Consider the following 26,821-nt stretch of genomic DNA (forward strand, 5'->3'; position numbering starts at 1 on the left):
GTAAGTATCAATTAAGTATATTCTATCTGTTGGGAGTCACACAGAGTCATAGAATACTACAGCACAAAAGGAGGCTATTTTGGCCCTTGGAGTCTGCACTGATTCTCCAATAGAGCATCTTAACCAGAGCCTATCCCCATGACCCCAAGTATTTACCCCGCTAATCCTGCTAACCTGTGCATCTTTGGAGTGTGGAGGAAACCGGAGCACCCGGAGGAAACCCACATAGGGAAGGGCAGAATGTGCAAACTCAGCACAGACAGTGATCTGAGGCTGGAGTCGAACCCGGGTCTTGGCTCTTGTCAGGCAGCAGTGTGAACCACTGTGCCGCAGTGCTGCCATGCGCTACCTTGCCGGTAAGATAAATTCTTTAAATTTTTTGGAATTAATGAGAATCTTCAAAAAGTCTGACTTTTTTTGGAAAAATTATTTTATTACTTTTTGTCCAAAGCATTTTCTTAAACACCATAAAAATGATCAAAGAGGTGATAGAAGGGTTGATTTCCATTCTCTTGAGACTGGGACCACAATGGACCAATTTTTAAAAAATGGTCATTTTCTTTGAATGCAAGTGCTGCTTTCAGCTGGGGAAGGTAATTAGAGGTGCTGCAGTTTTGGCTTTAGAGAGGAAAATTCAGGCCAGTGTCCTAATTGTGACCACTTTCCTGCTAACTCTGCTGCATGCACACAGGTGACTGATGAGGATTGAATCAGTCTTTGTTCTGAAGTATTGTTCAGCACAAAACTGCACCTAAGAGGACCACAGGGTAGCTAGCGTGAGAAATGGAAAAATAAATCAATGGTTCATTAAAGGGTACAGCGCAGAGATTGGATGAGATAAAGGGTGCGTCGTTCTGTTTCCACATCTAACAGGGCTATAGATGATCTGGGAGTTTATCATTCCCAACACTAACCAAATATCTTCAAAAATTGGAGATCAAAATTCCTGAGCTTGCCACACTTCATGTTAGAGGTGAAGTGGGTTCTCAGAGAAGGTGATTTTTACAGCAGAGTTCAGGATGATCCATGCCTTTGGAAATGATAATGAAATAGTGAAACATTTTACTGTGCGGAGGGGCAGGTAATTTTGCTTTGAGCAAGAGCTGTAGCACTGAGATGTTTTTCATCTCATGTATGTATCCCTCCACCCCGTAAAGCTGTTGATGCTTGCCAAGGTATGTAGATGTTGGCATTGCTTGTCCCCATATGCTGTCCATCAGAGGCATTATCTGTAACATAGAAACATAGAACAATAAAGCACAGTACAGGCCCTTCGGCCTCAACGTTGTGCCGAGCTTTGTCTGAAACCAAGATCAAGTTATCCCAATTCCTATCAATCTGTAAACTTCCTCCACTTGATATCTATATTGATAGCCACTTCTACAATTCTTACATAACCCTGACTCCATGCTGCCACTGTGCTATCTGACTACTTGTCCCAAGTTTCTACGTAGAAGCCAAACTTTTTCCGGTTTAACCTTGGAGGTTACCCTTTTTTGGTTTCTGCCAAAGCCCTTATGTCTCGCCATCTCCTCCATTTCCCTGCCTACCTGCCTTTTGAGGCTGATTCTGAGCATGCACATCCTCAATACCTTTTTTCCCTCTTTGCTGAGCTCCAAACTCCAAAACTCCATGTGACTATCTGCTGGTGTCTTTACCTCAATGTCATTGTCTCTGAAATCTTAATCCATGTTCCTGTTGCTTTCAGGCTTGGTTTAAGGATTCCTCTTGTGCGTCATATTGCATAAAGTCAAATTCATTACCTCGGGACCACTTGTTAATCATCCTTTCTTGCTGATCTGTTAACTACGGATTGCTAATGCACAAATTCCAGATTCTTGTCTATAAATTCTGCCATGGTCTTGTCCACTGCATCTCTGCAATCTTTCTTAACTCCACAACCTATCTTGCATCTATGTTATTTTGATTCTGATCTGCAGTTTGTCTAATATCCTTTTTCTTCCCTCAGTTACGTTATGCACACTTTAGCTTTTCACTTTCGAAACTTCTTATTTTTTTCCAATCATCACTCCCAGATAATTCTTCAAATATTCTTTCAGTCATTAACCATCAGGTCCTCCCTTTCTGATTGGTGTTTGTCCTGCTAAACTTATCCCAGTTATTTGTCATGTACCTTGTGATATTTTGCTGTGTTTAAGGTGCTGTTCAAGTACTGTACACATTGGTTGTTTTGGGTCATTAACTACTGCGATAGTTTCATCGTTTTTCAATAATGATAAATGAAAATTTATTGTTTGCTGGAGCAGACGAGTGAAGGAGCAGAGAGAGAGCTAAGATTTTACCTGTTAAAAACCTGTTTAAAATAAGTTTAAAGCACTTTGTTCTTTGTAGAACTGTTTAAAGCATTTATTTATTGTATTTACTGCTTTAAGAATTCTGAGGGAGTGGTTAGCAGGCAGTTGTGGGCCATCAGCTTTAAATCAGCGCCAGGTTTAAAAGGAGGCCTGGTGTAGACAGCAGGCAGCGTCTGAGCAGGCAGCGGAGTGAGTGGGAAGCAGAGTGAGCTAATAGGGCTTAATATCAAAAAGGGCTTGAAGGAAAAAAGGCCAGGTGAGTTCGTTTGAAAAACAAAAAAAACAAAAAAAATTTTTTCAAAACTACTACTGTGAATAATGGAGGGGCATGTGATGTGTGGTTTCTGTATGATGTGGGAACTGGTGGACCCTAGGGTTCATCCCAGTGACCATGTCTGCAGTAAGTGCAGGTTGCTGGAGGAGCTCCAGCTCAGGGTAAATGAGCTGGCCTCTGAGCTACGGACACTGAGGCTCATCAGGGGGAGAGAGGGTGCCATTGTCAATGGGGTGCAAGTGACATCCACCCCCCCTAGACTGGCTAACTCTAAGGGTCAGGGACAAGAGGGGGCTGCTGGGAGGAGGAAGGGGGGTGAGGAGCGGAGGTCTCAGCCTCTTAATCTGCATAACGGGTTTGAGGTTCTTGCTTCCAGGCTGGACGAGAACGAGGCAGGTGAGGTTGGTGAGCAAGCTGCACACGGTACAGTGCTGCAGCAGGACATAGGCAAAGAGAAAGGGAAAAGGAACGTAGTAGTGATTGGGGATAGTGGGGTGAAGGGTATTGACACTGTCCTTTGTCACAATGACAAAGTGCACAGAAGGGTGTGTTGTCTGCCTGGTGCTCGGGTCCGGGATGTTGCAGCTGGGCTGCAGAGGAACCTGGAGTGGGAGGGTGAGAATCCGGTCGTTGTGGTTCATGTGGGTGCCGGCGACGTAAGCAAAATGCAGACTGAGGATCTGGGGAGGGAGTATGAAAAGCTGGGAATGGAATTAAAAAGTAGAACCGACAAGGTGGTTATCTCTGGGCTACTGCCTGAACCGTGTGCAGACGGGCGTAGGGTTGACAGGATTAAGGAAGTGAATGGGTGGCTCAGGGATTGGTGTGGGAGGAATGGGTTTGAATTTATGGGGCATTGGCACCAGTATTGGGGTAGGTGGGACCTGTTCGGGCGGGATGGGGTTGGTCTGAACCGTGCTGGGACCAGAGTGCTGGCGAATCGAGTAAAGAGGACTGTAGACTGGGCTTTAAACTAATTGTGGGGGGGAGGGTGCGAGGGTAGGTGACCTTACGAGGTCTAAAGTTAAGGAGCGTGTACATGTAAGGGAGGAGGCCGAGGATGTCCCAATAATAGAGGGAGTAGGGGGCGTGAGTATAGTTGGTGGCGTTGCGGCAAATAGGGTCCAGGTGAAGGCTGGGATGAAAGCACTTTATCTGAATGCACGAAGCATTCGGAATAAAGTGGATGAGCTGATGGCGCAGATCGACACAAATGGATACGATCTGGTGGCCATTACAGAGACGTGGCTGCAGGGTGACAGGGACTGGGAGCTGAATGTACAGGGCTATCAAGTGTTTAGGAAGGATGGGCAGGAGGGAAAAGGGGGGGGGGCGTAGCTCTGCTGATTAAGGATAGCATCACGGTGGTAGCAAGGGATGATATTGGAGCCAAGGAGCAGAGGGTGGAATCGTTGTGGGTGGAGATTAGGAACAGCAAAGGGAGGAAGACGCTGGTGGGTGTCGTCTATAGGCCCCCGAATAATGATCTGGAGATGGGGCGGGCTGTTAACGCGCAAATAAGTGCGGCGTGCAGGAATGGGACAGCCGTAGTTATGGGGGATTTCAATCTGCATATTGATTGGTCGACCCATGTTGGACGTGGGGGGCTCGAGGAAGAGTTCTTGGAATGCTGCCGGGATAGTTTCCTCGAACAGTGTGTGTTGGAGCCGACGAGGGAGCGAGCTATCTTGGATCTGGTGCTATGTAATGAAGCGGGTAGAATTAGGGACCTTGTGGTGAAGGATCCTCTTGGGGAGAGTGATCACTGTATGGTGGAGTTTCTGGTGCAAATGGAGGAGGAGAAAGTGGGTTCCCGGACACGCGTCCTTTGTTTGAATAGAGGGGAGTACGGTAGGATGAGAGAAGAATTGGCGAATGTGGACTGGGAGAGCGCGTTGGAGGGAGGGTCTGTTGAGGAGCAGTGGAGGATCTTTAAGGAGATCTTTCTTGGTGCTCAACGGAAATTTATTCCGATGGTCAAAAAGGATAGTAGGAGGAGAGGTAATAAGCCGTGGATAACAAAGGAGGTGAAGGAAAGTGTTAAACTAAAAGCGGAGGAATTTAGAGTAGCTAAGAGTAGTGGGCGAGAAGAGGATTGGGAGAGGTTTAAATGTCAACAAAGATTGACAAAGAAGTTGATAAGGAAGGGTAGGAGAAACTATGAAGCTGGGCTAGCGTTTAATATAAAAAAGGATAGCAAGAGTTTTTATAAATATATAAAAAGGAAGAGGGTGGCTAGGGTGAATGTTGGTCCTTTAGAGGATGAGAAAGGGGACCTAGTGGTAGGGGATGGGGATATGGCTAAGGTATTGAATAACTTTTTTGTTTCTGTCTTCACGGAGGAGGACGTGAATAATTTGCCGGGTGTTAGCGATGGAAAGGTGGTAGGACTGGAGGGTCTTAATGACATTACTGTTACTAGAAAGGCGGTGCTCGACAGACTGGAGGGGCTGATTGTGGACAAGTCCCCAGGACCGGATGGAATGCATCCGAGGGTTCTGAAAGAAATGGCGGAGGTGATAGTGGATGCCTTGGTGGTTATTTTCGAAACGTTGCTGGATTCCGGGGAAGTGCCGGATGATTGGAAAACGGCTAATGTTATGCCGTTGTTTAAGAAGGGTGCCAGGCAAAAGGCGGGGAATTATAGGCCGGTTAGTTTAACGTCTGTGGTAGGTAAAATGTTAGAATCTGTCATTAAGGAGGAAATTGCGAGGCATCTTGAAGGGAATTGCTTGATAGAGCAGACGCAGCACGGTTTCATTAAAGGGAAGTCGTGTCTGACAAATTTACTGGAGTTCTATGAGGATGTGTCTAGGGCGGTGGATAGAGGAGAGCCGGTGGATGTGGTCTTTCTAGATTTTCAGAAGGCGTTTGACAAAGTGCCTCACAAGAGGTTATTGCAGAAGGTCGGGAGACATGGAGTTGGGGGTAGGGTGTTAGCGTGGATAGAGGATTGGTTGTCAAATAGGAGGCAGAGAGTAGGGGTCAACGGGTGCTATTCGGATTGGCGGATGGTGACTAGTGGAGTGCCCCAGGGGTCGGTGCTGGGGCCTCAGCTTTTTACCATCTATATAGATGATCTGGAGGAGGGAACCGAGTGTAGAGTGTCGAAATTTGCTGATGACACCAAGATTGGGGGAACGGCAAATTGTGCGGAGGGTGTGGAGAGTCTGCAGAAGGATCTAGATAGGCTGGGCGAATGGGCCAGGAAATGGCAAATGGAATTTAATGTTGGCAAGTGTGAGGTGGTCCACTTTGGTAGGAAGAATGGCAGGAAGGACTATTACTTACGGGGCGAAAAACTGCAGCAGGCGACGGTGCAGAGGGACCTCGGGGTCCTTGTGCATGAGTCGCAAAAACCCAGCTTGCAGGTGCAGCAGGTGGTCAGGAAGGCGAATGGGATGCTGGCCTTCATAGCGAGGGGGATTGAATATAAAAGTAGGGAGGTCTTGCTGCAGCTGTATAGGGCATTGGTGAGGCCGCAACTGGAGTACTGTGTGCATTTTTGGGCGCCGCACCTGCGCAAAGATATTTTGGCCTTGGAGGGAGTGCAGAGAAGGCTTACTAGGCTGATACCGGAGTTGAAGGGGTTGAGCTATGAGGAGAGGCTGAATAAACTGGGCTTGTACTCGTTAGAGTTTAGAAGAATGAGAGGAGATCTCATTGAGACGTATAAGATGATGAATGGGATGGATAGGATAGAGGTGGAAAGACTCTTCCCGCTCAAAAAAGACAATAGGACTAGGGGGCACAGCCTCAAGATAAAAGGGGGGCGGTTTAGAACGGAGTTGAGGAGGAACTTCTTCACTCAAAGGGTGGTGAATCTCTGGAATTCTCTGCCCGTTGAAGTGGTGGAGGCTGCCTCGCTAAATATTTTTAAGACGCGGGTTGATGGGTTTTTGATAGGAGAGGGGATTAAGGGTTATGGGGAGAGGGCGGGAAAGTGGAACTGAGCAGCGACAGATCAGCCATGATCTTATTGAATGGCGGGGCAGGCTCGAAGGGCTGGATGGCCTACTCCTGCTCCTATTTCTTATGTTCTTATGTTCTTATTAAAACTGCATTGACATCTTTCCCTCTTCCTTGAACAGATATCTGCAGATCGAATGGGAAGTAAAAAAACGAGGACAACGCAATTTCACAGCTGAAAACATGAAAGGCTCTGTCCCTAGAGTTCCTAAGCAAGATAACAGCAGTGACTGTGGCATTTACTTATTGCAATATGTGGAGAGCTTTTTTCAGGTAACTAAATTTTGCCTAACTGGGTATTGCTTATGTATTGGAAATCAATTGTGCTGAAGAGTCTTCAGATTTTCAAAGTCCTAGTAAACTTTTCATTGCCAATCTAATTTGCATCCGCCTACTTGTTGATGCGTCAACTTGAGTTTAAAAGTTGCTGAATTGGAAGAATTCTGGCCTTCAATCGCAGATTTGTACATTCTAGTTAAATTAGTGAGACAGGCAAATTGTTGAAATGCCCTAGAGTGCTGCTCAACTGGTAGTATAATCAGTTGAATACTGGGACCTCAACAGTGGCTGCTTGCCTCTTAGCATTTTAGCCATTCAAATTAAGTGAGAGCAGCAAACCCAGCCTTTCTGAGCATTTATATTCGTACCATTGCAGCAGCTGTTACCCCCAGTGAAAATATCCTCACAGCTCTACAATGAACAGCTTCACATTAGTGGATCCATACCTGACAGCTTGCATTATGCAGGCCACCCCACCTTAATGTCCAAGACACAAGTTTCTTCATCCAAGTTTTCAGTTGAGAAGCTTTGACAAAGAAGCTTGCCTTTTGAACATCAATGAAAGCGTAAGAGTTTCCTCAGCACCTTTGAACTTTGTGAAATCTTATGTAAAGCCACCACACATTCAGCACCTTCCTCACAAAGGCCCAATGCACGGTACTGTTTTCTGATTCTTCCATTAATATTCAGCAATCAATATTTCTGTCCTGACAGCTCAAAGAAACTTGAGGAATTGTGAGATTGCTGAGATTCTTGCATTAGCTTTCATTTCACATTCTCTGATTTCTGGATAATATGCAACTAGAATACTGTTTATGAACCTGAAAAATACCTTGCCAACAGAGGAAAACTGTCATTTCATGACTTGGTTTGCATCTCCATCGTGAAGTGAATATCTAGTCCCTGGGATCTTCCCAGGTGACAGTGAGGGATGGAAGAGAAGCCATTGGCTAGAAATCCATTGGATATGTGAAGAGATGAAAGATGAACTAAATGAGAACAGTCCCATCAAGATGGACAAGCATTTAATATCAAAGTAATTTCACAGCAGTTTACTCTTGCATTGGCGAGCGGTCTTTTTCTTTGCAAAACTGTATTTTCTTTCTTTCTCTTTCCACAGAAACCCATCTCAAATTTTGAATTGCCGTTGCAGCTGGATAAATGGTTCCTGAGAGAGGAGGTAAAGAAGAAACGGGAGGAGATACGAGATTTGATTCTGCATTTACACAGCCAGCAAAGAACTGATTGCTAATGAATCTTTACACATGGGACAGATAGTGAGTGTACCAGGTCATTTCAAAGCTGCTGATTATCAAGTATCCACATATGAAGATTTTAAACTCGACTGTAAATTTTTGAACCAGTTGACCAATAATGTGTAGTACATTCAGTTTAAAATAGTTCTGTTTATAGTGATGTACAGTTTAATAAATTATACTGTTTTGTGAGTTATTTGGCTTCTTGCTTCTATCGTCAAAATAACTATTTCATTAGTGAATCAGTAACTCACTCAGTTTCACTACTATAAGGCCATGGTACGTAAATCTCCATCTCAACGTTTCATGGGCTTTGTCAATAGTTAAATAGAAACCCTACAATATAGGAGGAGGCCATTTGGCCCATTGAGTCTGCATCGACAACAATCCCACCTAGGCCTTATCCCCGTAACCCCACATATTTACCCTGCTAATCCCTCTAACCTACGTATCCTGGGGCATCTAACCCGCACATCTTTGGATCGTGGGAAGAAACTGGAGCACCCAGAGGAAACCCATGCAGGCGCAAGGAGAACGTGCAAATTCCACACGGACAGTGACCAAGCTGGGAATCAAACCCAGGTCCCTGGAGCTGTGGGGCAGCAATTATTGTGCCACCATGGTGGCCACGTGTGCCAAAATGCTTGCCCATGGATTGGAACAGGGAGAACTAACTTTTATGGAATATGCTTTCAAGTAATGGCAGAACAGTAACAGTGGGTGCTGTGAGGTTCTGATCATGCTACTTCGTTTGAAAAAGAAAGTATGCTGGTTAGAGGCACTGGAACTAACTCAACAATGGGAGAACAAGGCAGTGCAAGGAATATTTTAAAATTCTGTAGCCAGTATTATTTTCAAACATCAAAACTTAATGTTTTTTATTTTTCCCGCTAGCTTTGTTGAACTATTGTTCACACTGTTCATTGTTTCTCTGTTTCACCGGTTTCACAAAGTGTTGGAGCTATGAAAATAAGTGTAAATTTATGAATTTTGATATGCACATTTATGCATCTTTCTTCTGACTACCAGATGATTGGATAAGTTTATTGTTCAAATTGGTAATGATTTTCACAGTCTTTCACATTCTAGCACTATAAATGTTTGGCTTTGGAGGCTGACTGAGATTTGCAGGGGGTGAATTTGTGGAGAAATTGAGTTCCCTGCACATGAGTTCAAGATGCGAAGTATTGTTAATATGGTACCTGTCATTCTGCTTTGAAACATTTGCTTCCATAATATGGAGGGTAATGTCATTTTTCAGTACAAGTGGGGGTGGATATCAGCAAGAAAGGAGAGTACAGGGTGGAGAGAAAGAAAAAACGGCCTTATCTGATCATCTGAAAACCTTCATTCTAGTTATGCCTCAGTGTGTACATATCCATCTCATACAGGTGCGAAGCATTTTATCTTGCCTAAAAATCAAACAGCTGTTAATTTTGAATCGATATAAGTCATATCCTCTATGGTAGTTACCATGATCTCAGTGCAAAGGAAACTGACACCACTCATAAGTGAAGATGGAGCAAATAAATGTGATAGTACATTTATGATATTGCAATTGATTGTTTAACTTTGCATGACAAGTTCATATATTATGCAGTGTGTGGTTTAACTAAGCACTAAAAGATAAAAAAAAAGGATGTTACATGCTTAATACTAATATTTATACTGGACGCATCTTGTTCAAATTCCTTGCTTTTTTTTTGGGTGTGCTTTTCAGTGCGTTGTACAGCTTTACTTGGACTTGGTGTACATGGTCATTGCCTTTGTCCCCTCCAACACAGTGTGTGCTTGGCCAGTTCTCTGGACAGCAGCAGATGCACTGCAGTCTGGATCTCCCAGGAGTTAATAATGTGCCGTCTGTTGTAATGGGCCAGGCAGGAAGCCTCACCACCGATGCACTCAGAGATGTCGTTGTTGAATGAGTTAACGATGCCAACAGCCTTGGAGGAGATGCTGGTGTCAGGGTGAACCTGCTTCATCATTTTGTAGATGCAGTAACTCTCCTTCCTGAACTTCCTCCTTCCTTCATTAGCGGCTTCTTCTGGGCTTTTTTGGTGCTCCTCTTGGAAGCTTGGACTTTTATTTTCTTCAGGCATGGTGCATTCTTTACTTGCTTCTTGAATTAATAATACATTGACACCAGTCTGTTTTTAAATTGCCTAATTGAGCATCATTTGGTGTTTTCTTAGTGCTGAAGTGGTATCTTAACGATGAGTTATGTATGAGATAAGGTCAAAATAGTGAACTTACTTCCACCGATATTTCCTTCTCATTCAGCCCTGGCAGATTTCCAATGTGTTACAAAGTTGCTACACTTTTGTTTTTCATTGTTTTTAATATGGTACCATGCATAATTCAGATAAACCATGACTTCAAACTAACTTTTCTCTGGGACTTTACACCAGTATTCTGGTGTGTGGACCACCATTGCTGAGAACAGAATTTGGGGAACAATATTGCTATTAGTAAGCTATTACATCCACGTCACTTCAATAGCACTGTCTCAGGGTATGGTTCACGAAACAATAACAGCAGGACAGAGTAGTGCTTTGTTACCCAGGCACGTTAATCAAGGCTAGACCACCGAGCAACTGATTTAAAAGTGCAAAGCAACATTGTGGTGTGCCAGCTAGGTGGCTGGCACTGCTGCCTTATGGCCACGAGGACCCAGGTTTGGTTCTGGCATTGGGTGGAGTTTGGATGTTCTTCCCATGTCTGTGTGGGTTTCCATCAGGTGTTCTGGTTTCCTCCCACAGTCCAAAGATGTGGTGAATTGGTCATGCTAAATTGCCCCTTAGTGTCCAGATATGTATAGGTTATAGATTATATGTATAGGGGATTGGTGGGGTAAATATGAGGTTATAGGAATAGGGCCTGGATGTGATACTCTGTGATAGAATTACTGCATAATCCATGGGCCAAATGGCCTCCTTCTGCACTGTAGGGATTCTATGATTATGAATACGAGGATACCTGCTAAACTGAGAGGTGTTAGAAATGAACATTGCCCTGTAGACAAATAGTGTTGAAATAATGTAAACCAAAAGTCCTGTAGCTAATGCTCATTCATTACACTTCAGTGTGCCTCAAAAAGAAATAACCTTTCAGGCGTTTTTGAACTTAGTGACCAGGCTAAGTACATAAACTAGGGCTGCACAAGCACCTTCCAATCTAGAGCAACATCCCCCTACAATTAGCCTTTAAATAACCTCTGTGTTTGTTGGCTCCCTTCCTTTTACATGTGTAGTGAGTAGTCTTAACCAGGCAGAGCAGACTAAATACTGTATGTAACAGCACAACTGTACTTTAAACTGTTTGTGTGAATATGTCATCAGAAGGTCAACAAATTGAATAAAAAGTTTGTATGCTCTATAATCATCATACTATATTAATGTTGCAATCCACATATAAAAAACTTAGGGGGTGGGAATGAGACATCTTTGAGATTTTTAGGGCAGAACCATGCAGTCAATGGCAACTAGTATTAACTTCTGCAATCATATTTGAATTGTGGCTATAGACCAACTCCCCCAAGCTTGGGGCGGTTTTGAAATTTGCTGCGCAGCTCAATCATATAGCTTTGGGAGTATAACCACACTAGAATGAATGAAACCAAAGGTGCTTAATTCTCCTCGTGTAAATTAAACCTGTAGTTTTTAATCCTACTGCAGAGTAGGTTAAATCTATTGACAGAACACTGTAAAAATTAACATAAGCTACATTGAAAACCGAGCCAAAGCATTCAAGTAACATGCTTTCTTATAAATACAAAACTAAGCCTTGGCAATACAATATCAAAATTTGTCAATATCACCAAAATGGAATGTTAATATTGCAGATGACAACAACAACAAAAAATAGGCCATTAGCTTTCAAAATACTTATGCAAATTGCAATTGAATTTCAATGTAGCTAAGTGTGAAGTGTTGCATTTTGTTAGGAATGAAGGGGGCCACCCATTCCTTAGAAGATACGAGAGTCTAAGAGAAACGTTTCTTTGAAAATGTGACTGAACACATTGACGAAGGAAGAGCGGTGGATGTGGTTTACATGGACTTCAGCAAGGAGTTTGATAAGGTCCCCCATGCAAGACTTCTTGAGAAGGTGAGAGGGCACGACATCCAAGGGGCTTTGGCCTTGTGGGTCCAGAACTGGCTTGCCTGCAGAAGGCAAAGAGTGATTGTGGGTGGGTCTTTTTCTACATGGAGGTCGGTGACCAGTGGAGTGCCCCAGGGATCTGTTCTAGGACCCTTGCTGTTTGTCATTTTTATAAATGACCTGGATGAGGAAGTGGAGGGATGGGCTAGTAAGTTTGCTGACAATACGAAGGTTCGTGGTGTTGTGGATAGTCTGGAGGAATGTCAGAAGTTGCAGCGTGACATAGATAGGATGCAAGACTGGGCGGAGAAGTGGCAGATGGACTTCAATGTGGATAGATGTGTAATGGTCCATTTTGGCAGGACCAATGGGATGAAGGAGTATAATATCAAGGGCAGGAGTCTTAGGAATGTTGAGGAGGAGAAGGATCTTGGGGTCCGGGTCCATAGGACTCTTAAATCGGCCTCGCAGGTGGAGGATGTGGTCAATAAGGCGTATGGTGTACTAGCCTTCATTAATCAAGGGATTGAGTTTAGGAATCGGGAGGTAATGCTGCAACTTTATAAGACCCTTGTCAGACCCCACTTGGAACACTGTGCGCAGTTCTGGTTGCCTCACTATAGGAAGGATGTGGAAGCTATTGAGAGGTTGCAGAGGAGATTTACAAGGACGTTGCCTGGATTGGGAGGCATGCCTTATGAAGTAGGTTGAGGGAGCTAGGTTTCTTCTCCCTGGAGAGACGAAGATTGAGAGGCGACCTGATAGAGGTTTAAAAAATGTTGAGAGGAATAGATAGGGTGGATTCTCGAAGGCTATTTCTCAGGGCTGAAATGGTCGCTATGAGAGGACACAGGTTTAAGGTGCTGGGAAGCAAGTACAGAGGAAATGGTAGGGGTAGGTTTTTCACTCAGGGTGGTGAGTGAGTGGAATCAGCTGCCGTTGGTGGTGGTGGAGGCAAACTCGCTGGGGTCTTTTAAAAGTCTTCTGGATGAGTACATGGGATTTAATGGGATTGGGAGTTACAGATAGTTCTATGGCCTGGTAGATATGGATATGATCGGTGCAACTTGTGGGCCAAAGGGCCTGTTTGTGCTGTAGTGTTCTATGTTCTAAGAGGAGCAGAGATCTAGGGTGAAGATGCACAAAGCATTAAAAATTGCAACTTGGAATAACAGAGCCATAAAAATGCAAACAAAGCATTGGGCTTCATTTTTAGAGGGATGTAATTGAAAAGCAGCAGACTTGAGTTAAACTCAAATACAATCTTAATTAGATCACACTGAGCAGTTCTGGTCTCCATGTTGGAAAAAAAATGTAGAAAGGTATGGAGAGGGTGAGTAGGGAGCAGCTGCCCCCTTGGTTGAGGGGTCAATCAGGAGGGGGCATAATTTTAGGTAAGGGGCAGGAGACTCAGAGGGGGTTTGAGGAAAATCTTTTTCACTTGGGGGTTGTGGGATTCTGGAATGCACTGCATGGGAAGGTATTAGAGACCGGAAATCTTATAACCTTTAAAAAATATTTGGATGCGCTCTTGAAATATCATGTCTCATATCCTTGAATGACATGTGCTGGAAAATGGGATTAGCGCACCTTTAGTGGTAGTTATTGTTGGTGCAGACTCAATGGGCCAAATGGCCTTTTCTGTGCTGTATGCCTCTATGGCATTGGAGAGATTACAAAATGATTTTACTAGAATGATAGAATGGAGAGGCAAGGGCTGTTTTCTCTCGAGGTCTGATAAAGGTCTTTCAGATGATGTTTGATAAGAGTTTGATCAGGTAGATGTGCAGTTGAGACCAGAGTGAGATACTGTGTACTTAAGTTAGCAGCTAATAGATCCAGTCGTGAATTCAGCAGAAATGTCTGCTCAATGGTTAGAATGAAGCTTGCTCCCACAAGAATAGTTGAGGCAAATGGCTTGGTTGCATTTCAGAGAAGGGTGAATAAATGGAGAAGGGAGAAGGAATATAAGGACTTGCAAATTGGGTGCGATGAAATAAAATGGGGAGGCTTGTGTCAGGAATAATCACCTGCATGGATCTGTCGCCATATCACCTGCTTCCGAGCTCTAAATTGTGAGTAATGTTCTAGATTGGGGGAAAAGCTAGAATTCTAACTTGAGGGAAAAAGTCGTCAGTGAAATGCCACAGATTGGTTTGTAGGGCACGTTATGTTAGGATTATGTTATTTCAGTATGTGGAATGTGATCTTTATTTAAAAACCAGCTATATCTTCCTCAAACGTGTTTTTAACTTGGAAGGCAAACGTCAAGTTACAAAGGGATGGCATGATGGCACAGTGGTTAGCATTGCTGCCTCACAGCGCCCAGATTCAATTCCAGCCTTGGGTGACTGTGTGGAGTCTGTGTCTTCTCCCTGCGTCTGTGTGGGCTTCTTCTGGATGCTCCGGTTTCCCCCCTCAGTCCAAAGATGTGCAGGTTAGGTGGATTGAGCATAGTAAAAATTAAAATTGTCCCTTAGTGTCCCAAGTCATGTAGGTTAGGTGGAGTAGCCATTGTAAATGTGTTGGCTTACGGGGATAGGGTGGTGGGGATTATGGGCATGAGTAAGATGCTGAGTTGGTGTGGACTTAATGGGCCGAATGGCCTCCTTCTACACAGTAGAAATTCTATGATTTGGCAGATTATTTGGAGATTTATTGTAATAATCATACCGAGGCCAGTCTTCCATCACCCTTTATTTACAAAGTGTTCGAACTGCCGCTGAGTGGCTAATGTTAACTGCCGTCCTGAGTAGAGCCAGCTGGTTTGAATCCCCTCACTGTTCCTTCTCTATCCCATTGCCATGCTACGTACAACGCCCACGGGGCAATCTATTGATGGTCCCCTGGAGTTTCCTAAAGGCAAGGAATGGAAGTTTTGAAGAGTACCATCGCTTTTGTGAGGACCACATCTAGAGTTGAGTCATCTGCCTTAGCTCAATTTGTTATTCTCTACATATCACCAAAACCTTTCGCAAACTAGGTTTTGGACCCAGAGCAGAAATAAGTAATGCTCTGTGAATGGTGCGCTTATGTTGTGGTTAAGTCAATAAGGCAGTATATACAAACCTGCAGTTGCTATAAAGCGGGTCGGGGAAACAACAACACGTTCTGGAGAGAAAAAGGAGGTTGGAGATGGGGTGCTAATTTGCAAGGGCAGTGTGATCAAGGATAATCCTTTTTAGGAAGTTGTGGTAATGGCAGATTTGAAATGGGGTGGAGGGAACAGAAGAGAGAAGATATTTGAGGAGAGGGAACTGTTTTGCAATGTTGGATAGCATGGGAGGCAGGAAGGGAAGTTGAATGGGCTGCAGTTTATTATAAATACAGTTGAGAGTAGGATTATGGACAAGGTAAGCTCAGCGGGGATGAATGGACATGGGAGGGAATCGAGAGATGAGAGTTGAGGGATGACACAGGGAGAAGGGAACAGTAAGGCAGAAGAAACAGCTGAATAGATGGTCTTGCATTTGATAAAACAAAATCTGTGAACTGTTGGAAATGCTGGGATGTAAAAGTGGATTTTAAGGAGATAGCCAGTAGTGTAAGAACCCCACAATTATCTCTGCATTCCAGGATGATTATTGAGGGAGTAGTAGTCTTTGCAGCAGAGTGAATATTTAAAAATAAAATAAAGTCCTTTATGTGATTTAGCACGATCTGGAAATCAATGCCTAAACCAACTCATTGCCATGTTCAAAGCTGCATCCCTTAACAGTAAGGGAACAAAGGTGGGCTCTGTGCCAAGAGAAGTAACCATGGTAGAAGTAATTGACAGAGCATCAAAGGCACAGGTTAGTGTTTGAACAGATTGGTAGCTGCAGAAATATTGCAGCGAACAGTGGCCAAATAGTTGAGTACTTGAAAGCATCATTGTAAGTGATTTTAGGGAGTTTATTTCAAGGGCAGTTGTCGAAAAAAATGGGGTTAGAAAGGTGGCTGTGTGTGGTGAATGTTGCAATGGGAGGCACAGATGCCTCACAGCACCAGGGATCTAGGTTTGATCCCTGGCTTGGATCACTGTCTGTGTGGGGTTTGCACATTCTCTCTGTGTCTGTGTGGCTTTCCTCCCACATTCTGAAACATTTGCTGGTTAAGTGCATTATCCATCTAAATTCTCCCTCAGTGTAACTGAACAGGCACTGAAGTGTGGCAACTAGGGGATTTTCACAGTAACTTCATTGTAATGTTGATGTAAGATTACTGGCAACACTAATAAATAAACTTTAAAAAAAAGGAAGTTATTGGAAATAGTCTTGTCTGTGATTAAGACAATGGGAACAGAAGCATGAGATGGCAAAGTCAAGGGATGTTCTATGGATGGGAGAATTTGTACGGAAGTTCAGGAAGGACAGTGAACTCCGAAGACAGAGCACAGGTTGAGTTATGGAACTTGATGTCATTGACAATGAGAAGTCATTCTTCAGAGGATGAAAAGCAATAAGGATTTCTTGTGGAAAGCCTGGCATAGTGCTTAGGCAGGCAGCAGAGTTGTAAGGTATGGACCTAGGCAAGAATTGGTGACGAGAGTCAAATCACCACTGGCAATTTAGGTGAAGCAGCTAGTGGTTAAGGTGAGAAGTAATGTTTCACCCATGGACATAAATCAAGTTGCCCTCTGGGCCATGGGATCCAATCAAAATCAGCGAATCATTTGTGATGGCTTCTACACAGTTACTTCTGGTATCCTTCAAGGACCTCTTATACTTGCCCTCTTATACTTCTCACCTACGTGCTGCCTCTCGGTAACACCAACCAGAAACATGCCAATTTCCAAATGTAAGCTGAAATCACCCAGTTCTACTTCATCACCATTGTGGTAATTCTCTGGCCATTCACGCCAGTAGGATTCTCCAATCCACTGGTAGTGCACCCATCCTGCAGATAACGCAGTGGCGTGGGGTGACATCAATGGGAAATCACATTGACAGAGGCTGACCAGAGAATCCCACTGCCTATGAACAGTGTGACATCTTTTGCCACTGAGGAACACATGGCTGGGAGGCTGGAGAATTCTTTCCAGATCTCTCAACCTCTTCAAATTGTCAGACTTCTCATCTGACATCCAGTATTGGATAAATGGAAATTTCCTTCAGTTAATTATTGAGAAGACTGAAGTCATTGTCTTTGGTCTCTGCCCCAAACTCCATTCTTGTCTTTGGCAACTAGATTGTGAACGATCTTGGTGTCAAATGTGACTCGGGGTAAACTTTGGGCCAAACATATACATCATTATTCAGAATGCACATTTCCACCACTGTAAGATCGTCTGACTCAACCACTGCCTCACCCTATTTCCTGTGGAAACTCCTGTTCACATCTTTGTTGCCTTCAGACTTGACTGATTCAATGCAGTCCTGGCCACTCTTCCATATTTCATTTTCTGGAAATTTGAGGTCATCCCAAATCAGACCAAGTCCTGATCACCTCCCACTCTTGTGCTTTTCTAAACTTTATTTGTGTATGGGATGTGCTAGAAGCATGCATTGCCCATCCTTAAGAATTGCCTTCTTGAACCACAGCAGTTCACATGGTGTAGCTGTATGCACAGTGTTGCTTGAAAGGGACTTCCAGGATTTCTAAAAAATGCTGCTTAAGTTAAAGGTTAATGTGATGTCAAATATTTAAGATTTTGTATCTCTTAGATGACATGTGAATAAATATTTTTCATAAAACTGCTACAAATTTGTTATTACAACATCAAAACATAATATTAATAGAAAATAAGTAACTGAATAACAACTGGAATAAACAATAAATCTGGCCAGGAATTTCTTTAAATGAATGTATATTGAATGCCCAAGCAGGTGCTGGACTGTGGCGACTAGGGAATTTTCACAGTAACTGCATTGTGCCGTTAATGTAAGCCTACTTGTGACACTAATAAATGAACTTTAAGCATAAACATACCAATAAAAACCAAAAAATGTCAGTTTTTTTAATTCATCGGATGTGGGCATCACTGGCTTAGCCAGCATTTATTGCTCATCCCTAACTGCCCTTGAACTCTGGATGTCAAGGGATACCGAGGATTTGGTGAAGAAGGAAAAGAAAGCATACGTTAGGCACAGAGCACTAAAAATGGGGGAGGCCCTTCAGAAGTATAGAGAATGTAGCGGGGAGCTTAACAAAGAAATTAGGAGCACAAAGGGAGGTCAATATCATTGGCAGCTAAGATTAAGGAAACCCTAAGGCATTTTTAAGTATATTAAGAGCAAGAGGATAATGAGGGAAAGAGTGGGACCCATTAGAGACCAAAAGGACAATCTGCGTGGAGCCAGAGGAACATGGATGAGGTCTGAAATGAATATTTTTCATCTATATTCACTAAGGAGAAAGACATTGTACCTGGAGGTTTCAGTTGGGATGATAAAATTCGAAAGCACATTATGATTAATAAAAAGAAGGTATTGGATGTTTTAGTGAGCAAAAAGTACATAAATCCCCAGGGCTTGATCAGATGTATCCCAGGCTGCTATGTGGGGCAAGGGAGAAGATTGCAGAGGCTCTGACAGAAACATTTAAATCGTTAGCTACAAGTGAAGTATCAGATGACTGGAGGATAGCTACCTTTATTCAAGAAGGGCAGTAGGGATTAGAACATAATAACTAGGAGCAGGAGTACGCCATTTGGCCCCGTGTGCCTGATCCACCATTCAAAAAGATGATGGCTGATCTTTTCGTGGACTCAGCTCCACTTACCCGCCTGCTGACCATAACCTTTAATTCCTTTCCTGTTCAAAAATTTATCTTTGCCTTAAAAGCATTCAGCGAGGTAGCCTCAACTGTTTCACTGGGCAGGGAATTCCACAGGTTCACAACCCTTTGGTGAAGAAGTTCTTCAACTCAGTTGTAAATCAGCTCCCTCTTATTTTGAGGCCATGCCCCCTAGTTCTAATTTCACTCACCAGTGGAAACAATCTCCCTGCTTCTATCTTATCTATTCCCTTCATAATTTTATATGTTTCTATAAGATCCCCCCTCATTCTTCTAAATTCCAATGAGTATAGTCCCAGTCTACTCAGTCTCTCCTCATAAGCCAAACCTCTCAACTCCAGAATCAATCTAGTGACTCTCCTCTGCACCCCCTCCAGTGCCAGTAATCCTTCACAAGTAAGGAGACCAACACTGTACGCAGCACCCCAGCTGTGGCCTCACCAGCACCTTATACAGCTGCAACATGAGCTCCCAGGTTATGCCAGGTAATTCGAAGCTCATTAGCCTTATGTCAGTAGTGGGCAAATTATTTGAAGAAATTCTGAAGGTTAGGATTAATCAATATTTGGAAAGACAGGGATTGATCAGGGATAGTCAGCACGGATTTGTTGGTGGGAGATCCAGTCTAACTAATTTAATGAATTTTTTAAAAAGGTAACTAAATACATTGATGAGGATAGCATAGTTAATGTGGTTTACATTACCTCAATAAGGCCTTTGACAAGGTCCCACATGGAAGGCTGGTCTAAAAAGTTATAGCCCACGCGATCCTAGGCATGTTGGCAAATTGGATCCAAAATTGGCTTGTTAATAGGAGGCAAACGCTGATGGTGGAGGGTTGCTTTTATGGTTGGAAGCCTGTGACTGGTGGGCGTACCAGAGATTGGTACTGGAACCCTTGCTTTTTATTATATACATTAAGGATTGGATGTGAATGTAGAAGGTATAATTAATAAGTTTGCAGATGACATGAATATTGGTGGTGTTGTTGATAGAGAGCAGGATAATCTTAGCCTATAGCCGGCAGGTTAGGCAGATATTGACTTGATTTATTATTGTCACATGTATACAGTGAAAAGTATTGTTTTTTGCAAGCTATACAGACAATGGCAAATGGAATTTAATCCTGATAAGTATAAGGAGCAAAGGGACCTTGAAGTACAAGTCCATAGATCCCTGAAAGTGGCAGTACAGGTAGCTAAGAGGTGAAGAAGACAAATGGAATGCTTGCCTTCATTAACCAGGGCATAGAACAAAGGAGCAGGGAGGTCTTAGTGCAACTTTATAAAACATTGGTTAGGCCATAGACGGAGTATTGTGTGTAGTTCTGGTTGCCACGTGATCACAAAGATGTGATTACACTGGAGCGGGTGCAGAGGACATTCACCAGGAAACTATGAGGAGAGACTGAATAGGCTGGTTTGTTTTCCATGGAGCTATACAAAACTAAGGGATTTTCACAGTAAGTTCATTGTAGTGTTAATGTAAGCCTACTTATGACACTATTAAATAAACTTTAAAACTTGAAATTATGAGACGTATGGATAGGGTAGTTCATAAGAATCTTTTCCCAATGGCAGAGGTGTCTAAGATCAGAGGGCTTAGGTTTAAGGTGAGTTGTAAATGATTTAGAGGGGATCTGAGGAAACTCTCTTTCACCCAGAGGGTGGTAGAAGTATGGAACATGCTGCCTGAGAGGGTGATGGAGGCAAGTACTCTTGTAACATTTAAGAAGCATCTGGACAAGCACGTAAATCCCCAAGACATGGTAGGCTATCATCCAAATGCTGGCAAATGGGATTAATATGGCTTAGTATTTGATGGGCGGCATAGACATGGTGGGCCTAAGGGCCTGTTTCTGTGCTTGATGACTCTATGAGTAAATTGCTAGGACATTTCAGAGTCAATCACATTGCCGAAGGGTCTGGAATCACATGTGGACCAGAGCAGAAAAGAGAGCAGATTTCCTTCCCCAAAAGACACCAGTGACCCTGATGGGTTTTTATGACAATCAACAATGGACATTCCAGATTTTTATGGAATTCAATGTCAGTCTTGATCCCCAGAGAATTAGCCTCAGTCTCTGGATTATTAGTCCAGTGACAACGGCACTAAGCTACCACCACCGCCTTCCTTAACATCATGTTCAAATTCTGAAATCACTCCCTCCTCTGCCGTAGTGTTGCACTGCTGCAATATACTTATCTCACTTACACCCTTTTCAGGTATCTCTGCTGTCACAGCAGACTCACCCACATTGTACTCTGACGTGACCGTGGTACCTATGAACGCAAAACAAATCACAATTTTTTTTAGAACAAATTAATTGTCATCTTGATGGCGTGATCATTTAGCTTTTTAATAAAAAACTTTGCCCCCCCACACATTGGAATCACTGTTGTTTATAGTGGGGTTTGAGAGAGCCATCAGCCTCTATTCATGCACCTCCTGTTCAGAAAGGTCCTTAATGTATACCAGCTCCCCTCCCTCCAGTCTCTGACTGCTCCAAGACATTGTTGCCTACAGAAAGAAATGGAAATTAGTTTTAAAATTCCGACTATCCTGTCCTCAGACACATTTATCACTTCTAGAGACAGCCGAATGCTTGTATAATGAGGGAATTTTTGTTCCATTGTAATCAGAGTCTTCGCCAAGGTAACTGCATTTTATAACAGCTCAGGAATTTAGCAAAGAAACAATATTGACCTATGTAGATTGGATGAAATTAGTTCATAGCATATCCAAATTACCTGCATTTTGACACCTCAAAGTTAGCAAAGACACTATATTGTGTCTTATCAGGATTGGGTTTGACACCTCAGGAACTTAAAAGTTCATTTATTATTAGTGTCACAAATAGGCTTCATTAACACTGCAATGAAGTTACTGTGAAAATTCCCTCATTTCCACACTCTGGCACCTGTTTGGGTACACTGAGGGAGGATTTAGCATGGCAAATGTACCTAACCAGCACGTCTTTCGGACTGTGGGGAGAATGCAGGCATAGGACGAACATGCAGACTCTGCACAGACAATGACTCAAGCCGGCAACTGAACCTGGGCCCTTGGCACTGTGAGACTGCAGTGCTAACTACTGTGCCACTGTGTCACCCTTAGTACACAACAAATTTCTTTCCTTTCTCAAATTTTAAAATCAGAAACTAGTATTTTAAGTTTCAGAAATTACTTTATATATTCAGATAAATACATACTCTGGCTGAACACATTGTTAGGGACCAGGTCAGAAACTCCAACGTATGTTATAAAGTTAGCCTAGACCCCAACTTTATTTAATTTTTGCATTAGTATCAGCATAATGTATTTTGCTCCAGGTGTGACCCTCTTGACCCACTAGGAGTTTTTATTAAAACAAATTTCATTTAAAAACAGTTAGAATATAACTTAATAAATTAGCATAATTTTTACTAATTAAAATACTTAAACATGACAACGTATAATTCTTAACAGCTGTCTACCTTTATAGTTCCTATTTAAACAATATCCCCATAGATATAAATCCTAATTAGTACCAAAACAGATATGCTCAGGTGGATGCTAGATTTCCAGCCTTTCAACCCCTCTGGACAGGTATAGAGAAAGATACCTGCCTTTGACACCCATTCAGCAGTTTGCAGAGAAAGATCTACCTTTTAGCAACAGAACGTCAGAGAAACAGACCCCTTCTCTGGCAATTCCCAGTCTCCAAATTAAGGGAGAGAAAGAGACAGAGAGTTATTTCTTCACTTTACAGATCCCAAACAGTAGCTGAACTGAATTTCTCGCTGTAAGTCTGGCCCTGCCTAGTCACATGACCTTACTTGCCAATCAACCTAATCAAGCCCCACTCTGAAAAAACACAGGGGAAAACATTAAAATAACTTTAGTCCCGATTAACACAAACATTCCAACAATTAAGGTCAATTATGCTGCTGTAGTAATAATATGGGCTGCTGGGTCCAGACAAAATTATCTGATGTTCTCTGGAGTCTGGTCTTTAGAAGGGGAAGTTGGCAATTACTGATGTGCTGAATCTATTGGCTATATCAAGTCTATGTGTTTCCTGTTGTGAATTTTTAAGAAAATGATTGTTGTTGCATTATTTGTTTTTTCTCCAAATCTGGTGAACCATTCTCAGCTCTAATGATTTCCCAGCAACAGTGCCAACGATGTGACTAACTTTGTTAATCCCTTTGATAAAAATCCTGGAATAAAGTCAATTGAGGCCTGGTGACTTGTCTGTCTGATTCCCTCCTCTGAAATTTTTGTCTCACCTTTCCAGAGAAGCATTCTCCATATGATGTGAAGGATACAATCTTAGAGGGGGTGCAGAATCAAAGGGACCCGGATGTCCAAATGTGCAGATCGCTGAAGTGGTGGCAGGATAGACTGAGTGAGCAATTATCAAAACACATGGAATTGTGGGCCTTATAGTGATCTAGAGTACAAAAACCAGGAAGGTATGTATAGTGAACCTTTATGAAACGTTGGGTTAGCCTCAATTTGGAGTATTGTGTCCATTTCTGAGCACTTCAGAAAGGATGTGAGGGCTGAAGAAAGTTCTCAGAAGAATGGTTTGATGGACGAGGGACTTTACATATAGGAATAGATTGGAGAAACTGAGGTTATTCTTTGCAAAGAGGTTAGGAGGAAATTTAGTAGAGGTGTTCAAAATCAGGAGGGATTTAGACAGGAATCCACAGAGAAACCGATCCCACAGGCGGAGCGATCGAGAATCAGATGGCACCAATTTAAGGTGATTTGCAAAAGAAGCAGTAGTGACAATGAGGAAAAATATTATTTTTAATGCAGTGATTGGTTAGGATCAGGAATGCAACTGCCTGAGGATATAGTGGAGAGCTGTTCCATTGTAACTTTCAAAAGGGAATTGGATGTACACATAAAGGGAAAGAAAAATGCTAAGCTATGAGAAAAGGGTGGGACTTCTTTAAATTCATTCATGAGACATGAACATCACTGACTGGCCAGCATTTATTGCCCATCACTAGTCACACTTGAGAAGGTGTTGCTAGGCCATTTCAGAACATAGAACATTAGAACATAGAACATTACAGTGCAGAACAGGCCCTTCGGCCCACGATGTTGCGCCGACCAGCTTTTTAAAAAAAAACAACACTAACCCACTAATCTAAACCAATCCCATTTCGTCCATAAACCTATCCACAGATCTCTTAAACGCCCCCAAACTAGGCGCATTTACAACTGCAGCTGGCAGGGCATTCCAGTCCCTCACCACCCTCTGGGTAAAGAACCTACCCCTGACATCAGTCCTATAACTACCCCCCCTTAATTTAAAGTCGTGCCCCCTCGTGCTAGCTTTCTCCATCCTAGGAAAAAGGCTATCACTATCTACCCTGTCTAAACCTCTAATCATCTTATATGTTTCAATAAGGTCCCCTCTTAGCCGCCTTCTTACCAGCGAAAACAACCCCAAATCTCTCAGTCTCTCCTCATAGGATCTCCCCTCCGTACCAGGCAACATCCTGGTAAACCTCCTCTGCACCCTCTCCAAAGCCTCTACATCCTTCCTGTAATGTGGGGACCAGAACTGCACACAATACTCCAAGTGCGGCCGCACCAGAGTTGTGTACAGTTGCATCATGACGCTGCGACTCCTAAATTCAATCCCCCTACCAATAAACGCCAAGACACCGTATGCCTTCTTAACAACCTTATCTACTTGATTCCCAACTTTCAGGGATCTATGTACACATACACCTAGATCCCTCTGCTCCTCCACACTATTCAAAGTCCTCCCGTTAGCCCTATACTCAACACATCTGTTATTCCTACCGAAATGAATTACCTCACACTTCTCCAAATTAAACTCCATCCGCCACCTCGCGGCCCAGCTCTGCAACCTTTCTAAGTCACCCTGCAAACTATGACACCCTTCCTCACAATCTACCACACCTCCGACTTTGGTGTCATCAGCAAACTTACTAATCCACCCAACTATACCCTCATCCAGATCATTAATAAAAATTACAAACAGCAGTGGCCCCAAAACAGATCCCTGAGGCACACCACTCGTAACCGAACTCCATGACAAATATTTACCATCAACCACCACCCTCTGTCTCCTATCTGCTAGCCAATTCCTGATCCAATTACCTAGATCACCCCCAATCCCATACATCTGCATTTTCTGCAGAAGCCTACCATGGTGAACCTTATCAAACGCCTTACTAAAATCCATATACACCACGTCAACTGCCTTACCCCTATCCACCTCTTTGGTCACTTTCTCAAAGAACTCGATAAGGTTAGTAAGGCACGACCTACCCGCTACAAAACCATGCTGACTGTCTCTAATTAATTCATTACTCTCCAAATAACTATAAATCCTGTCTCTAATAATCCTTTCCAAAACCTTACCCACCACAGAAGTAAGACTCACCGGTCTATAATTCCCAGGGAAGTCTCTTCTCCCTTTCTTAAACAATGGGACAACATTTGCTGTCCTCCAATCTTCCAAGGCAGTTGAGAGTCAGAGCATGTTACTGTGGTTCTAGAGTCAGGTGTAGACCAGACCAAATTTCCTTCTCTAAAGGACATCAGTGAACCAGATAGGTTTTTCTTGAGAATAATTTCATGGTCATTAGTAGATTCTTAATTCCAGATTTTTTAAAAAATTGAACTCAAGTTTCACCAACTGCTGTGGTGGGATTGTGAACTCTCATCCCCAGGGAATTAGCTGAGTTTCTGGATTGATAGTCTAGTGGTAATACCACTAGGCCACCACCTTGGGAGAAAGGTTATTCTGTCAGAGAACTGGCCTCTTGTAATTTTTTTGTCAGAAAGCTGAGTAGAAAACCATTCTAGTCATCTATACGCAATATTAACAGTTCAAACAGACAGCCTAGCATTCCACTGCTGCCATGATGTGGAAATACATTCCAATGGAAAAATCAGAAGAAATAATTGCAATAGTTTGTCAAACTTGTAATTGGATTGCCACGTGGAAAATATAACTAAAATTGCCCTCAACTTCCAAGTTTATTTTTGTTATTTATAAAGAACGCTAGAGAATTAGAACTTCCATGGTAAAGGAAACTTATAGCAGTGCTGTGTACGATGATTACTATATGAATATCCATATCCATGCATCATATATTTTATAAGGTTGCAATGGTAATGTTGTAAATGTGGCCCTTGTAAAAAAAAAATCAGCATCGATTGTAGATATGCGCCTTAATTCATCGTCAAACCTGCTAACTCCTGTAATGTGACGCGTTCTCTATAATGGGAACAGCTTAGGAAAGCCGATTATAAGCACAGCATTGTCAGTGAAGGGGCACCCAGCAGAAATAAAAAAAACTTGTCTTCAGGATCCAAGTTTCCCTGGAGCCTCTTTTCACTTTCATCGAGAGAAAAAAAATCATAGGCAAACCTTTGAGGAGGTGAGTCACAAATATCGACGAAATGTTTAAATCATCACCGCTAATGAACCTTCCTGTCACTTAGGCGTTTGTAGGATTTGTGCCGATCTTCCTCCCCTGCCAATCCATCGCGTTGTGTCTCCTTGAACCTCTCCTTATTCTTTTAGGTTGCGTTGAGGCGGAAGAATGTTTAGCTATTGGTGGAAAATGTCTGCGATCACCCTGTGTGTCCTTTTAGCCAATTACGTTTTACTGGCGGATACAGGTAAAGGGGGTTTCAAATCATTTCATCCGTGAAAATAACATATAATGCAGCATTGTAGAATGGTTTCTATTTAAAATGTGGCACTATCAAAGCAACAGAAGAATTGGAATGATTATACTGTTGTGTCAAAGCTGCATTGAGGTCAATACAAAGTCCCAGTCCAGAACTTGAGCACCACAAAGAGTTGATACTTCAGAGCAGCACTGAGGCAGTGCTGCTCTGTCAGAGGTTTTGCTTTTTCTTGG

At 42.9% G+C, this 26,821-nt stretch overlaps 2 protein-coding genes and 1 long non-coding RNA gene across 9 annotated transcripts in view; 2 read left to right on the forward strand and 1 right to left on the reverse strand.

Annotated features, from left to right (window-relative positions):
* Positions 1–8,285, forward strand: part of LOC145353124 (sentrin-specific protease 7) — an 84,528-nt gene extending 76,243 nt beyond the window's left edge. For all 7 annotated transcript variants that reach the window (XM_080203503.1, XM_080203502.1, XM_080203504.1 and 4 more), the window contains 2 exons: positions 6,681–6,831; positions 7,958–8,285. In XM_080203503.1, the coding sequence (XP_080059629.1) occupies positions 6,681–6,831; positions 7,958–8,089 (283 nt within the window). In that variant the 3' untranslated portion in view covers positions 8,090–8,285. The remainder of the gene's footprint in view (positions 1–6,680; positions 6,832–7,957) is intronic.
* LOC145353125 (uncharacterized) lies at positions 15–26,480 on the reverse strand. Its single transcript, XR_013888643.1, has 3 exons — positions 26,323–26,480; positions 21,126–21,193; positions 15–1,229 (listed from the first exon to the last, which is right to left on the reverse strand). It is a non-coding gene; the product is annotated as an uncharacterized LOC145353125 (long non-coding RNA).
* impg2a (interphotoreceptor matrix proteoglycan 2a) overlaps positions 26,218–26,821 on the forward strand; it is a 66,421-nt gene continuing 65,817 nt past the window's right edge. Inside the window, exons 1-2 of the mRNA XM_080203501.1 lie at positions 26,218–26,332; positions 26,479–26,576. Of these exons, the coding sequence (XP_080059627.1) occupies positions 26,498–26,576 (79 nt within the window). The 5' untranslated portion in view covers positions 26,218–26,332; positions 26,479–26,497. The remainder of the gene's footprint in view (positions 26,333–26,478; positions 26,577–26,821) is intronic.

This window comes from Carcharhinus amblyrhynchos, chromosome 15 (assembly GCF_965287045.1).
Source record: "Carcharhinus amblyrhynchos chromosome 15, sCarAmb.v2.hapA, whole genome shotgun sequence".
NCBI classification, from domain to species: Eukaryota; Metazoa; Chordata; class Chondrichthyes; order Carcharhiniformes; family Carcharhinidae; genus Carcharhinus; species Carcharhinus amblyrhynchos.